At 41.1% G+C, this 17298-nt stretch overlaps 1 protein-coding gene and 1 long non-coding RNA gene across 8 annotated transcripts in view; one reads left to right on the top strand and one right to left on the bottom strand.

Moving 5' to 3' along the window:
• Positions 1-17298, bottom strand: part of LOC137353506 (uncharacterized) — a 691250-nt gene that overhangs the window by 109773 nt on the left and 564179 nt on the right. The window lies entirely within an intron of this gene.
• Positions 1-17298, top strand: part of LOC137353503 (uncharacterized) — a 118232-nt gene that overhangs the window by 14488 nt on the left and 86446 nt on the right. For all 7 annotated transcript variants that reach the window (XM_068019885.1, XM_068019879.1, XM_068019880.1 and 4 more), the window contains one exon: positions 11991-12158. In XM_068019885.1, coding sequence (XP_067875986.1) covers positions 11991-12158 — 168 coding nt within the window. The remainder of the gene's footprint in view (positions 1-11990; positions 12159-17298) is intronic.

The following is a 17298-nucleotide window of genomic DNA, read 5'->3' as shown; positions in this document are numbered from 1 at the left end:
GGTACAATTCGACTTCACCCACGTGGTGACATGCAGTACATCTGTTACTGAGGTTACAATACACTCCATTCTCAATACATACTTGTTACTAATAAAATATCGTTTTGTACCAGCAAGATTAAAAGAAAACAGACATTAAGGCAATTAGCAAAGGAAGCAGAGTTAGAAACAAGATACTGCTTTTGATTCCCACAGATACTGCTTTTGCTTCCCACAATTGTCATAAGTCCTGGGATCCTGTAATCTCTATCAAGTCACATCATGAAGTAACACCAAGCAGCAACAGTATACAGTGATAGTGTGGCCTTTCATTCCTTATCATCACTCACACAGGGATGGCCAGCATCTCTCACAGGAATCCATTTGTTCCAAACCACAAGGAGTCACACAATCAAGTCATGAATGAACAAATGTCCTTGCAATTACCAGTGCCTGTAAGTTTATACGATCTCACACTCTCAGCCTTTACTTTTAACTATTTCATTGCAGTTTCTCAAGCTTTAAATCATTTCATCAGAGCTCAGCAAAGTGACTACTCCTAACTTGGCTATATTTCCCATCTAGCATAGTGCCATGTCGTTCTGCTCACTTCCACATTCCCCCCTTTTATCATTCTATGATAACCTTCTCTCTACTGATCAACTTATTATATGATTATATATATATACGACATCATGGGGCAGGATGTCAGAAATGCTCCATCCATCAATATTGGCGACCACGCTCTGGAAGTGGTTCAAGAGTTCACCTACCTAGGCTCAACTATCACCAGTAACCTGTCTCTAGATGCAGAAATCAACAAGCGCATGGGTAAGGCTTCCACTGCTATGTCCAGACTGGCCAAGAGAGTGTGGGAAAATGGCGCACTGACACGGAACACAAAAGTCCGAGTGTATCAGGCCTGTGTCCTCAGTACCTTGCTCTACGGCAGCGAGGCCTGGACAACGTATGCCAGCCAAGAGCGACGTCTCAATTCATTCCATCTTCGCTGCCTTCGGAGAATACTTGGCATCAGGTGGCAGGACTATATCTCCGACACAGAAGTCCTTGAAGCGGCCAACACCCCCAGCTTATACACACTACTGAGTCAGCGGCGCTTGAGATGGCTTGGCCATGTGAGCCGCATGGAAGATGGCAGGATCCCCAAAGACACATTGTACAGCGAGCTCGCCACTGGTATCAGACCCACCGGCCGTCCATGTCTCCGTTATAAAGACGTCTGCAAACGTGACATGAAATCGTGTGACATTGATCACAAGTCGTGGGAGTCAGTTGCCAGCATTCGCCAGAGCTGGCGGGCAGCCATAAAGACAGGGCTAAATAGTGGCGAGTCGAAGAGACTTAGTAGTTGGCAGGAAAAAAGACAGAGGCGCAAGGGGAGAGCCAACTGTGCAACAGCCCCAACAAACAAATTTCTCTGCAGCACCTGTGGAAGAGCCTGTCACTCCAGAATTGGCCTTTATAGCCACTCCAGGCGCTGCTTCACAAACCACTGACCACCTCCAGGCGCGTATCCATTGTCTCTCGAGATAAGGAGGCCCAAAGAAGATATATATATATATATATTCACTAGGATTATATGGATCTATTTATTCAAATGATACTTAAACAGTATAATATAAAAGCAAATATAAAAAACTCAGCAACTGCTGAATCAGAAGGGTAGGCTGAGCCACCCTCTAACAAGGGGGCGTGTATTAGCCTGGTCGGTATGTTTTTCATTCTAGCCTTTCCCTAGGATTGTCATGTCTGGGTGATAAGAAGAGTGTTGTTGAAGTACAATGTCTCGCTCTCTCGCTGTACCAGCTGCAAGGCCAAGTTGCCTCTGCAGCCCTGAAGTTATGAAGTCATTTCTGATAAGCTGTCCCTCCCTACAGCACTGAAGCTAGCTTGTTAGCAATACATGACTGATTAATTGTTTCATCTTAAATGTTCCCATGTAATTCTGTTCTTAAAAATTCTAAAATCTAAATTCTGTTCTCGCAGTCCCTCGTTCGATTCTTCAAAACATTTTAAAAAGTCAATCCCTTGATCCCACCTAGGTGTATTTAATGGTCTCTATTTGTCTAGAAACAGCCTTCAACACCCAGAGGGGTCGCACTCAATACGTTGCCTGCTTGTGCCATAAGAGGGGCCTGCGGGAACTCTGTAAAGGCATAAGTTGTGCAGGGGCTTCAGCTACTTTCTTACAACATAAAAGGTGATACACTTGTACAATTACAATTTCATTTGCAAAGCAAAAGCATAAGCAGTGTAATATTGAAGAAAGCACAATTTAAACATCACTATTACATAATCAATTAATTGTGCGAACATAATACAGTCGCAATTTCATTCTTAGAGTATACTGATCTTTCACTAATTCATTTTAACAATATATGAATAGGTTATACATTTACCCTTGTGTGGCATAACTAATTGCCTATCCATTTATAGAGTAAGTTCGAATACAGATTGCCTTTTTGGGTAGCTGTCCAACCTGTGTTCATACATCCTCTTACATCGCCTAATTAATTTCTAAAGTTGCCAATTTAAGTAGGTCACATATAACACCATGATACCCAAAACCACTATCAGGACATGGGAGATAATTCTAAACCAGGGGTGTATCTGCACGTCTGACCCCCAGTTCCATAAGTCCTCCCGCCAGTTGGATTAATTATCTCATCAATCTCATCTTGTTGCATCTTCGACTGTTGTTCCAAATTGTATTACACTACAGTAATGACTTCTAGCTGCTGTCTCTCTTTACCCAAGCGTGTGGGCAATGGCTGAATAGTCAAATCCTCCTTAATACTTTCTGTCACAGTTATTGTTTCTGTCTTTTGCTTATGTATCTGTACCAACTTCATCTTCCCTACTCGGGTTGGTATTTGTGGGTTGAACCAAAATGTACTGTTGCTCACCGGCCAAGTCCGTTCATGTCCATACTGGTACTCCTTCGCTGTGGTGGTTAAGCAATATCTCCCCTTTCCCATCTAGGCCACATGGGTTAGCTCTGACAATGCTTTCCTAGTCTCCATGGTGTAATTTACAGTGGCATTAAACCCACATTTTGATTCTGCTGTTTTATATATAGGATGAGGATGTATGACCACCTGGTTTTTCAGACTACACTCAGACAATGGACAATATTGTTCCAATTACCTCTTTTCCAATTTCCATAACATAGGGTAATATATCATTGTATTTTATGTAATCTTTCCCCTTATCACTCCTGTATTTTCTACTTTGTGTAATTGCATCCCTAACTTATCTCTCAGAATTACAGGTATTCCCAACACTACTCCAATACTCATAGATCCTGTATTTACACATTCCTGATCTTTCCATACTTTAAGTTTTCTGATTTGGCACCTGGTAATTTTATCATTTGTGTGACTAGCTAAATTCTCCGACTGGGTGTAATTTATCCAAACTGGTACCTGTCCTGCACCAATTTGCCTCCAATTTTCCTTCGTTTGTTCTAACATCCATGGACCATATGTACTACAAACACTTTCATTATTTGAAATGTCACTGTTCATTAATATATGTTACTGGTTATTCAAATAATATTTAAACAGTATGATATTTACTGCAGGTGCCTCTGCGCTTGGGAATACCCTACAACAATCCCTCTCTTTGTTCTATAAAGCTGATCCTGGCCTCTAAATCTGGTGGCACCCATGGCATCGGCAGCCTGCTGCATTACAATCTTACTTAATACACTATTATATTTCTTGCCTGTTCCGTACAATATCCCGGCATTTGAGATATTGACCAGGGCAGGCACAATCTCATGTTTAACATTATCATACAACGCTTCCCCTGGGCTCGATGTACCCACACACATCCATGTTCCTTTCAACTTTCCTTATCATCTATTGCCCAATGGGAGGGGCACAAACAATTCCAAAGACACAGCTCTCAGTTACCCCTTCCCCTTTCTGTCTGGTCACGCAGTTAGCACGGTCATCTGTGGAACACCGTACACACTTCCCATCCAACATGTTGTGCAATGCCCCATAGTTCCATATAGTCCATATTAATACTCCTTTCATTAATCCGTTGTGCATCCATTACCGGGTCTTTGTTCTTCCTCTCCGGATATTAGCATCAGGCCCCACAGCCACTGCAGTCCGGTTCTTTCCCATTCGCCACTAGTGGTTATATCTGTAATTTAAACACACTGCCCTGGTGGTCACCAGGTGTTAGTACTTGTCCATGTTGTGAGTATCCTCCGATGAGGGATACATGTCTACCTGTGGGGACCGAACATGTCCTGGGGAATCCAGGAGTTAATTTATATTCTTATCATCTCTACTCTTTTGAAATTATCTATATGGTCCCGTTTTACTCGGGTTTCGTTCCCCACAATCCTTGCCCAGTTAGTAACCCATCTAATAATAGTCCAAATGCCTATTAATACTACCATTATTCCCTTGATTATATTTTTTTAGTTGGTACCATGTATTTCTTTCGGCCCTTCCCTTTACCATTACTTTGTCTCCCACAACAGGCACCTTTGTCTGTTCCTCTATCATGTTTCTATAGAACCCCCTGCCTCACCTTATGCAATTGTCTGCACAGCTCCTTCACAAATCTTTAACTCTTTCTCTTGCGGGTCCTATTTCCTCACTACCTGCTACGACATACCTTGGCAGTCTCATCACCCTTCCTGTCACCGTATTCATCAAGTCTTTCCTACTTTAGCTACACCACTCTGTCCTTTTTGTTCCTTTTTCAAAATATCCTTTACTAGCTGACTAAGTGTTCTAACATTCTGGTCCACATTTTCCAAATCTATAGTATTGACAATTGAAGTTCCCGTATTAAGGACTGTGGCTGCGTTATTCACTGAGCTATGTTTATGTCTCTTTCCCTTTATTATTCCCTCATTACCAAATTCCTGTCTCAGCAATTGTTACAGTAATACCTTGTACAACTCTCGGTTCTTCTTAGGGCACCAGCCAGGTAGCTGGATATCTGAGATATTCAATATTACCGGTACCAACTCAAGTTTTATGTTATCATATACAATTTTATTAGTTTTTATTATCGCAAGTCCATTCTGTAGTCAAGGCTGGGCAAGGGAGACCAGTCACTTGTGGCTGTTGGGTCGTAACCTTACTTGTTAGTAATTAAAATGTGGGGGTAATCGGGGTGATTGGAGCTTGTTGTCCGTTTGATAAATTTTGAATGCTGGTTTGATTGTTGGCTCCTTCCCTTGTACACCCCCCCCAATGATTTTGACACAAAAGGTCCCTTGAGGGCCTTTGCTGTCAAAAGCTGACACACCTGGTAGATTAAATTGTCTACTAAAATAAAAGCAAAATACTGCAGATGCTGAAAATTGTCTCATTGATAAAGATGCTGTGATATTTGATGTCTGCAATTAAGGTCTTAAATTCTCAAAGCTGCTGGATCTTTTGCCGTGGCATCAATTCTCACATGGCCTGTCGTCACCTGCTTAAAAACAACCCACAAAGAATCCACTGTGGCTCTGCCCCTGAGCCCAATGGGTTAATTTGTCCAATTCTATCTGTCAATTTAGAAATTTAAAATTTAACAATGTCCAATATGTATAAATTTTACTCTCAGCAATGCAAAATTGTGTGGTGGATTAAATGGAAAAACAGCAGCTGCAGCGGGGTTTTTTTTCCCAAGGGGCGGAGCAAAATCGTCTCAGCTGCGTCACGTTACAAAACCTTTTCCTTCTCTGATCGGAAAAAAACCACACTCCATTTTAATCTATTTTTTTTCAATCCTTTTAGTATCCTTAGGGTTGCTCGTCTTTGAAGTTGAAAATGCCACAAATGCTTCCGCTGCTTTCAAAATAACAAATCACATCTGCACACTTACACTGGTATTCCACTGTCATGCCACATATTCTGAACTCTCAGGTGATGTTATCAAAAGATCAAATATCAGCGGTGATGAAAAAGGGGGGGGTGCTGGTGGTGTCTATCTGAGATCTTTGCTTACCTCCCCCTGCAGGGTCCTGATGTCTCTGGTTATGGCCAGACTTTCAAATGTAGCTCTCTTTAAAAACTCATAGCTCCAAGAGAAAACTATCAATTGCTAGTCTTATCTACACTTTCCTGACATTCACTGGAAAATTCGAGGCTTCTTGGAAATTAGCTGTTTATTTCACTATTTGTTTATCCCCAGAATTCCTTTATTAGCGCTTGCATCAGCCAGATCTGATTGCCAATTCCCATTAATTATAATTCTATTTCATTTTGAGCCCTGGAGAACCTTTACAATTTATATTAATAATTCCTTAAAACAGAAATCAAACATTTCCATTTGATTCCAGACATTAGTGTATATTGTTTATGTTTTTTTTTTACCTTCGATGACATTTTAATTCCTTAAATAACTTGCCAAATTAAACTGGATTTTTGACATCTCAGATTATTCCAAATTCAAATAACAGTAAATTTCCCTTTGAATGCTTTAAATAACCACTCATATCAATTTAATTTAGTTTATCGATTCCAATTTCTTATGCCCAGACTTGGTTGTACTTTTTGTACGTTAAAGACAGAAGTGCTTGCAACTATCTCTCCTTCTCAAGCACTTTGTCTCATTGATAAGGATGGTTGCAGCAGGGTTAATTTCTTGCTTGTCTCCAAGGGGGCGGAGCAAAGCATTCTCTGCTGCGTCGCTTTACGTAACCTTTTTTTAATGGAAAAGAACTAAACTCCTTTTTAAATGTTTTTTTTTATCCTTAGGATTTTCAAACAACAAAATCTTTAGTAACATTATCAACTTCAAAGGAAACCATCTCCATCAGGAAAGACAGCATTTTAGATTAAACTCCAATTGTTTCCAAACTTATTTTTTTGCATCTTTTATAAGAGGTTTCTAATCCAAGGATGATTATTTTTTTTAACAAAGATGATTCCAAATTCCAATTCACTGCAATAATATTTAAAATCAAAACTGCCAATGTTATATGAGTGAGTCCTCTGTCCGGAACCGAAGACTCCTCCAAAACATGAAATAATAAACTTGAAAGTTCATTGTGGCAACAAATGAAATTTCCAGTTCTTCAACTTAAACAGGTCAATTAACCTTAATAGTATTAAGTCAATTCAGACTTATTAACTTATACTACTTATTAACTACACACAGAACAGAATAGCACGTGCTTTTAAAAAAAAAGATAGGTAAATTACGTCATTTTTCTTGTTCTTCAGGCGCCTTTTCAAATGACTGTAATAAAACCAAAAACTAAAGTAAAAGTTATTTAACATTCTTAACACAAAATATTTAACACCAGCTTCTTAAACAAACTTTAAACAGACAGAATCTTTCCTATATCTCCTTTGTTTATCCTTCTCTCCCTTAGACCAATATCCAATTCCTAACATTTGCTACTTAAAACAGTCAGTAAAACATGTCTTTAATTTAAACTTCAAAAAAACTAGAACAGATTTTAAACTGGAACTCCAATTACAGCAGGAGTTGTAAACTTCAAATTGGATTTCTGCCAAACATCTTCAGACCTTCAAGGCTGAAGCTTATCTCTTAGAAAATTGTTCATTGCCTTTTCACAGTTGCAAAACCAGCTTTTAAAATCAAAATAAAATTTTAACTTAAAATATAATTCAATTTTATATCCCATTCCTGAGTGCACAACACTAAATCGAAATGAACACACTCAACAATCACTTTTCACACTCATTCAATTCCAAACAACTTTGAAAATTGATTTCTGTAATGGGTTACGAATTCAAAATACCAAATCTCTTTCAAAATTCCCTTGTCCCGATGTCAAGGAACACACAGGTTCAACTAATTCACAACCAAAACATGACTCAAGGTTCCCACAAAATATACACTTGTAAAAATAGAAAAAGTAACAGACTCATTCTGTCATCATTAAGGCCAGACAACAAAGAGTTAACGACAGTCAGTTTTACAGAACACAAGTTGTACAGAACAAAGACACAGTAACTTGTTTTTACTCTAAAACATACCTATCTTTAAAACACATATTTACCGTGGCGCTTCTGCGTCTTTCTCAAGGGGGCAAACGGACGTGGGTCGCTTTTCTCCAGAGGACATGATTTACTTGTCCCCGGGGGCAACCCTTCCTCCTTACAAGCCGTCAAGCCCATTCTTCCTCTACTTTCTCAAACCCTAGTTCTTTTCTATGAATCAAGCAGCATTAAAACGAAAGAAAACAAACGACACAAGAAAACGAATAGACACAGTAACACAAACAAAGGACGAACCACACACAAGGAGACGAACATGGGACAGGGAATTTTTAGAGTCTTTTGGTTTCCCCCTTCACTAATCGGTATTCCTAATTTGAGGGCGTTTTCGTGCCAACTTGATAGGAGGATTCTATTTTTTTTTCTCCTGACAATATTGTATCCATAATCCAATTAATTCTTTGGCCCTATTGCCTTTATTTTGTTTCCAGATTTTTTCTTGGGTTTTTTTTTAGTCACTTCCAAATCTTTTGTCCCCCCCTAAGGGCCATTGGTCTATTAATTTCTTATTTAAGGCTGCCGATAATTGTCTGAAGTCTTTCCCTTTATCCGGATATTTATCACACAGTACTTGTAATGGGCAGGATGGATCACTTGTATTATCTAAACAGTTTCCCATATTCACAACTATTATCACAAACTATAATTACAACTATTATTACAAACTATTATTACTTACAAATTATCTAAACAGTTACTCACAATAAAAAATAAAACCTTAATCTCAGTCGTTCTAAAACAACCTCGCATAACCTTCAGTCGCGACCTACTTTAACCTTCAGTCGTAGTCAATACGACCTACTTTAATTCTACCTCAGTCCTCATCAGCCGTCCTCTAAAGAAACAGACTGAACCTGAGTGTCAGCCGTTCTAAAACGACACTGACTTTAATCACCCTTCAGTCGTAGTCAATACGACCTACTTTAATTCTACCTCAGTCCCCATCAGCCGTCCTCTAAAGAAACAGACTGAACCTGAGTGTCAGCCGTTCTAAAACGACACTGACTTTAATCACCCTTCAGCCGTAGCTTAATACGACCTACTTTAACCTTAACCTCAGTCGTACCTACTTCGACTGACCCTTACCTTTTCTAATCCGCCAGACTGATTATTGATCTCGTCCAGATGATCTTACCTGACCATAAGCGAGTGATCAAACTTTTATCGGACTACGAGACAGGGGAAAGCCGGCGTGGTCACACATCAACTACTCACGTTGGTGGCCCATTTCCTCTCTCTCCGTCCTCTACTAGTCTGATTCTGATTTCGCTGATGATCGGCGGTCGTCTGTTGAGATCCCACTTCTGACACCAAAATGTAAATCTGAGTTCTTTTTGCCTTCAGTCTGGTTCAGTAAATATACCGAGTCGGATGTGTAGGTAAAATCAATTACTTTATTTGCGCAGTCGCCAGCGGACTTACTCTGAGAACAGCGGCACTGACTCCACCAGAGTCTGTCGGGTCCCCCCCAGAGTAAGTGAAGTTTGTGATACAGGTACTACTGTTTATACATTAAGATTCATACTACACCTCCTTGTTTAACCAATCAGTGCGGTACAATTCGACTTCACCCACGTGGTGACATGCAGTACATCTGTTACTGAGGTTACAATACACTCCATTCTCAATACATACTTGTTACTAATAAAATATCGTTTTGTACCAGCAAGATTAAAAGAAAACAGACATTAAGACAATTAGCAAAGGAAGAAGAGTTAGAAACAAGATACTGATTTTGATTCCCACAGATACTGCTTTTGCTTCCCACAATTGTCATAAGTCCTGGGATCCTGTAATCTCTATCAAGTCACATCATGAAGTAACACCAAGCAGCAACAGTATACAGTGATAGTGTGGCCTTTCATTCCTTATCATCACTCACACAGGGATGGCCAGCATCTCTCACAGGAATCCATTTGTTCCAAACCACAAGGAGTCACACAATCAAGTCATGAATGAACAAATGTCCTTGCAATTACCAGTGCCTGTAAGTTTATACGATCTCACACTCTCAGCCTTTACTTTTAACTATTTCATTGCAGTTTCTCAAGCTTTAAATCATTTCATCAGAGCTCAGCAAAGTGACTACTCCTAACTTGGCTATATTTCCCATCTAGCATAGTGCCATGCCTTTCTGCTCACTTCCACAAAAGTCCCACATAAACCACATACACTGGCTCCCCCTCATCAACTCTACTAGTTACATCCTCGAAGAATTCTAGTAGATTTGTCAAGCATAATTTCCCTTTCATAAATCCACGCTGACTCTGTCTGATTTTACCACTGTTTTCCAATTGCTCTGCTATAAAATCTTTGAGAATGGAATCAAGAATTTTCCCCACTACTGACGTCAGGCCGACTGGTCTAAAATTCCCTGCTTTCTCTCTACCTCCCTTTTTAGTGGGGTTACATTAGCTACCGTCCAATCTGTAGGAACTGTTCCAGAGTCTATAGAATCTTGGAAAATGACCACCAATGCATCCACTATTTCTAGGGCCACTTCCTTAAGTATTCTGGGATGCAGACCATCAGGTCCTAGGGATCTTTTGGCCTTCAATCCCCTCAATTTCCCCAACACCATTTCTCTGCTGATATTGATTTCCTTCAGTTTTCCTCTCTCACTAAATCCTGTGTTCCCCAACATTTCTGGTATGATATTTGTGTCCTCCATTGTGAAGACAGAACCAAAGTATACATTTAGTTGGTCAGCCATTTCTTTGTTCCCCATAATAAATTCCCCTGTTTCTGACTGTAAGGGACCTACATTTGTCTTCACCAATCTTTTTCTCTTCACATATCTGTAGAAACTTTTACAGTCAGTTTTTATGTTCCCCACAAGCTTGCTCTCGTACTCTATTTTCCCCTTCTTTAACAATCCCTTGGTCCTCCTTTGCTGAATTCTAAACTGCTCCCAATCCTCAGGTTTGTTGTTTTTTCTGGTAAATTTATATGCCTCTTCCTTGGATCTATTGCTATCTCTAATTTCCCTTGTACGCCATGGTTTGGCTACCTTTTCCGTTTTACTTTTGTGCCAGACAGGAATAAACAATTGTTGCAGTTCATCCATGCACTCTTTGAATGTTTGCCACTGCCTATCCACCGTCATCCCTTTAAATAACGTTTCCCAATCCATTATAGCCAACTCGCACCTCATACCTTCATAATTTCCTTTACTAAGATTCAGGACCCTAGTCTCAGAATCAACACGTCACTCTCCATCTTGATGAATAATTCTATCATATTATGGTCGCTCATCCCCAAGGGGTCTCGCACCACTAGATTGTCAATTATTCCTCTCTCATTACACAATACCCAGTCTAAGATGGCCTGTTCTCTAGTTGGTTCCTCAACGTATTGGTCCAGAAAATCATCCCGTATACACTCCATGAATTCCTCCTCTACGGTATTGTGACTAATTTGATTTGCCCAATCTATATATAGATTAAACTCACCCATAATTACAGATGTTCCTTTATCACATGCGTCTCTAATTTCCTGCTTAATGCCATTCCCAACATCACCACTACAGTTTGGGGGTCTATATACAGCCCCCACTAATGTTTTTTGCCCCTTAGTGTTTCTCAGCTCTACCCATACACATTCCACATCAAGCATTTACAAGAGGTTCCCCACTCTGTAACAATGCTAAAACATGTAGCATTATTACAGATTTCCATTTCCCTGACCAGCCATGCAGTAAATGAGATTGCCAGTCAAGTTGTGAATTAAGGGCAGTTTCATGCTGAGGGCCCAAGCCCACTGAGAAATGGACAATCAAATGCACTTGATACAGAACCCTTACAGACAGCAGCCTGAGCTGGATTTGCACCCAGGTCTCAGAGGTCTTACATACTGCACCAGCCAATTCACAAGCAGGGATTGGATGCTTGAATCCATAGGATGACACTGTCATGAATGTGGACTGTACATCTTATAAAGCTGACAATGGGGCCTTTCTGCCTCAGATCTCTGTAAATTGTGTTACTTTCTCCTTTTCAGGTACATCAGTGGAAAGGAGGTTCCAGGAGCAGCAGCTGGGTCTGAGGGGCCCAGGAGGGTTCTCAGTAGCAGAGGGGCAGAGGGAGGCAGTGTATCGGACATAGAAAAAGCATTACAATATTTGGAAAAGATGGAACACCGTATAACACAGGATCCTGAATTCAACCAGTAAGTTTATGGAATACTAGTGATTTTTAAGGATTGACACCTTATTTTTCTGATTCTTTTCAAACCGCCCTACCTGAGATGATTTTGGTCAAATAACTCCCAGTAGTGAGTACATGCCTCTTAAACTTTCATATTGTTTGTGTTTGAGTTCTCGGTAGGCTTTTGGTAATGAGCAAGGGAAATGAACATCAAACCGTGTCCATTAATCATTTTCAGCTTTGGACTGTCTCCATTAACTCTCACTCTGTTCTTTGAGAGTGATAGAGCACCATGGACTTTGAGCTGGATTGCGGCAGGCAAAAAAAATGTCAGCCCGCATGCTGCCATGCCACCCCAATCTACCGTGCTCATTTGCATGAACAAATCAGCCTACCACCCCCTAAATCTGTGGAGGGGGCGGGCTTTCTGATGCCAGGAATGGCATTGCTGATTAGTGAGCAGGTGCTGGCACCATCTTTAAAAGGCAGCTAGCCCTGCATGAAACCTCTTCCTTCTTTTCTCTTGTGCTGCTGGAGCTGAGCAGCCAGGAATGCCTGCAGCATAGCCCCTTCCCTGAAGGAGCAAGCCCTGCAAGACAACTGCGAATGGCAGAGGTGGGAGGAAGTGTGGCCCCATGGTTTAACTATGCCTGCCTGCTCACTCTCCCCCAGGCTGCAAGGCAAAGGCGGGAGGTCCTTTTCCCCAGCGATGGTGAGAAGAGGTCCTCCTGTCTGACCAAGCAATCCATGGGGTCATCCGACGAGACTGGGTACAGTGCCGGAAGAGGGTGAATGGTCTCGTGCTCGACAAAGGTGAGTGGCACTTTACAGAATGGCTCCGTTTGACTTGGGTGTCCCCATGGCACATGGGTACCACTACCATGTCAAAGACAAGAAGTTCGGGCAGGGAGGACTGATGCCACGAGTGGTTGCATGTGCGAATCAACTCACTCTTGCACCTCAGAGCATGGCACATCCATGACAGGCTGAGTCCATATGCCAGACTAAGCTTCCCCCACGTGAGTGCCACATGTCCAGCTGAAAATCGTGAACTGATGGCTGAATCGTACCGAGATGCATTTTAATGCATGCAAAGAGGGTATTTGAATGTTTCATTCTGTGTCCTGTCCCCATATGATTTTCCGCGCCACGCACCCCCCCCCCTACCACCACCCCACCCCACCCCACCGGCACGGAGCTGACGTTGGGGGTCCTGTGAAATCCAGTCCAAGTTATGTTAAGTTTAAAATATCACCCAAATTTGCAAAATCTGGACAAGCAGATAAGTGACAATGATTATAATATATTTAAATATTAAAAAATCTTCCTCCAGCTCCTTGAGGTCATAACTCTTAGTACAATTCTATATAAATAACTTATTAATAATAAACACTAAGTCTTTTACAGAATTTCTTATCACTGTTTTTTGAAATTCCAAACATTTTTTTTTTCCCAGGAGTTTGAAACCTCTTCTTTTCAAACTGATTCCTTTAGCAGACTCTCTATGACCAAGACAGCTCTTTCTTTTACAGCCTGGGCAAGTTAATGGACACTGGATTTTGCTTACCTCAGCACTCAGATTTAAGAAGGGATCTTTCATTTGATTACAAACTGAACCAATCACTCAGCTCAGTTTAATTTTGAATAGTCTTTCTCCAGCTTTAAAGAATGAAACTTGCAAAATTGCATCAAATGAACTTGGTACAGGAATTGAACTGCAGTTAATTTTTTTTAAATTGCTTGTGCAATGTGATGGGGATGGGAAGAGCAGTTTCAGATAGGACAAATTCAGAGCAGGGAATGGGAAGCAGAAAATTAGCGAGTGACTCTGAAAGACAGAAGAAGCAAAGGTTAAAAGGTGTACAGCACAGGAATTTGTCAGTGTCAAAAGGTATTGATTTAAATGCAAGGAGTATAGCAAATAAAGCTGATGAGCTGAGGGCACAGATACGCACATGGCAGCATGATATCATTGCTATAATGGAAACTTGGCTTAAAGAGGGGCATCCAGTATCCCTGGATATAGAGTTTTCAGGCAGGATAAAGAGGGGGATAAAAAGGAGGGAGTGTAGCATTATTGGATAAAGAATCAATTAAGGGATGATATGCTAAATGAATCATCAAATGAAGCCATATGGGTTGAGCTCAGAAATAAAGAAGGGGCAGCCATACTACTATAGACCCCCAAACAGTGGGAGGGAGATAGAAGAACAAATATGTAGGCAAATTTCTGAATGCAAAAACGATAAGGCAATAATAGTTCGGGATTTCAACTACCCTAATATCAACTGGGATACAAACAGTGCGAAGGGCACTGAGGGCACAAAAGTTTTGAACTGCATTCAAGAAAATGTCTTTAGCCAGCACCTAACAGCCCAATGAGAGGCAGTGCAATTCACGATTTAGTGTTCGGTAATGAAGCTGGGCAAGTGGATGAAGTAGCAGTGGGTGACCATTTTGGAGACAGTGACCATAATATAGTTAGATTTAACATTATTATGGAAAAGGACAAAGATAGAACAGGAGTAAAAGTTCTAAATTGGGGGAAAGCAAATTTTACGAAGCTGAGAGCTGATCTGGCGAAAGTGGACTGGATATAGCTATTTGAAGGAAAATCAGTGGCAAACTAGTGGGAGGCATTCAAAAGCGAGATTCTACAGGCACAGTGTAGATATGTCCCCACAAAGAAAAAGTATGGTACTGCCAAATCTAGAACGCCCTGGTTATCTAAAAGCATACAGGGTAAGATAAAAACCAAAAAAGAAAGCTTAAGACAGTCACAAAAAACTTAATGCCTAGAGGAGTATAGAAAGTGAAGGGTGAAGTAAAAAAAGGAAATTAGGAAAGCAAAGAGAGGACAAGAAAAAATGTTGGCAGGTAAAATCAAGGAAAACCCAAAGATGTTTTATCAGTACATTAAGAGCAAGAGGATAACTAAGGAAAAGGTAGATCCTGTCAAAGATGTACAAGGTAACTTATGCGTGGATGCAGAAAATGTGGGCAGGGTTCTTAATGAGCACTTTGTCTCTGAATTCACAAAGGAGAGGGATGATGCAGACGTAGTAAAAGAGTAGTGTGAAATATTAGATATGATAAGCATAATGAGAGAGGAAGTAGTAGAGGGTCTGTTATCCATGAAAATGGATAAGTCACCAGAGCCAGATGGATTGTATCCCAGGCTGTTAAAGGAAGCCAGGGAGGAAATAGCGGATGCTCTATGTCTATGGTTCTATGACTGGATATAACAGAACAGATACTAAATCAGAACTAAATAAATATACCTGGTATTTGTCACACACCGCTCTTGGCCCCGAATCTCATTCACCATATCAAGTCCAGCCATGGCATCCGGAGGACATGCTGCAGAGCTTGAAAAAATTTAGATGCTCCTGACACATTGGTCTGGATTTTACAGGCCCCCCCGACGTCGAGGGTTGTGGTGGGAGAGCCCGGAAAATGTCTCCAGGAGAGGCCCACCATGGGTCTCGACGCTGGGCAGGTCCGGCCAGATATTGCTGGTGGCGGCGAGGCCTCGTGGTGCCCCCCACTCCCACCACTCGGCGATGGGGGGGGGGCCAATCTAAATATGTAAATTTATTAAAATAAATGAATTAAATACTTATCCGCTCCCACCATCCGTCCCGCTCCAATGTTGTAGCCAGTGACCAGCACTCCCACGTCTTTTGATCTCCGTTCAGAGATCTGATGCGGGACACTGGTGGGGAGGGTGCAGCAGTTAAGTATTTCAGTACGGGAAGGAGGAGCCAGGTTCGACTAATATGATTGGTGGAGGGGATGGTGGGAAGGGTTAAAGATACGTTTGTGAACTTTGCTGTTGGGGTGTGGGGGAAGGTCAGGAACACAAGGTAAGTATCTTGGTGGGAGGAGAGAGAGTCATAGAGAAATACAGCACTGAAACAGGCCCTTCAGCCCACCGAGTCTGTGCCGACCATCAACCACCCATTTATACTAATCCTACATTAATCCCATGTCCCCAACCACATCCCCACCTTCCCTCAATTCTCCGACCACCTACCTACACTAGGGGCAACTTACAATGGCCAATTTACCTACCAACCTGCAAGTCTTTGGCTGTGGGAGGAAACTGGAGCACCCGGCAGAAACCCACGTGGTCATAGGGAGAACTTACAAACTCCGCACAGGCAGTACCCAGTACCAAACCTGGGTCACTGGAGCTGTGAGGCTGCGGTGCTAACCAGTGTGCCACTGTGCCGAGAGGATATGGAATGAAGTGTATGGTTATTGGGAGAGGGAGTACAAACATTTATTTAATGTTTTAAATTTAATTTACAATGCCTTTATCTTTAAATATGTAAACGAAATGGAAGGGAATGAAGCCCTTTAAAAATGGGCTTCGGTGCCTGCGCAATGGCACCTGACGCCGTTGCCAGAGACAGACCGCCACCCCTCCACGTCATCGGAAGGAGTGGGGGTGGTCCGCCCTGGCCATGTAAATGAGCCGCCGCGTTTAATATCATGGTGACTGCGCAGAGTAAAGCCTGTGCATGCGGGCCGCCAACCAGCGGTGGCAACATAAACTTCAGCCCATCATTTCCAAAAAATATTTGTAGAGTTAGTAGCAGTAGTGTTTGTGTTATTAACTTGGTGTTATTGGTGTTTGTACAGTTAGTGATATTAGTGTTTATACAGTTAGTGAGCAGTAGTTTTTGTACAGTAAATGTTAATGTTTATACAGTTAATGCCATTAATGTTTGTACAGATAGTGAGAGGTAGTTTTTGTACAGTAAATGTTAATGTTTGTACAGTTAGTTATTAGTGTTTGTACACTTAGTATTATTTGCTCAGTTATTGATATTAGTGATTTTACAGTTAATGTAATTAGTGTTTGTACAGTTAGTGATATTGGTGTTTGTACAGTTGGTGTTTGTGTTTATACAGTTATTAATGTTTGTACAGTTAGTTTCATTAATATTTGTGCAGTTAGTGATAGTGTTTGTACAGTTATTTATGTTTGTACAGTTAGTGTTAGTGTTTTTACAGTTAGTTATTAATGTTTGTATAGTTAGTGATATTAGTGTTTATGCAGTTAATGTTAATATTTGTACAGTTAGTGATAATGTTTATACAGTTCATATTAATGTTTGTACAGTTAGTGAGCAGTAGAACTTGTACAGTTAATG

This window comes from Heterodontus francisci, chromosome 41 (assembly GCF_036365525.1).
Source record: "Heterodontus francisci isolate sHetFra1 chromosome 41, sHetFra1.hap1, whole genome shotgun sequence".
NCBI classification, from domain to species: Eukaryota; Metazoa; Chordata; class Chondrichthyes; order Heterodontiformes; family Heterodontidae; genus Heterodontus; species Heterodontus francisci.
Note: the sequence above shows the minus strand (reverse complement) of the source record. Positions and strands in the feature narration are given on the sequence as shown.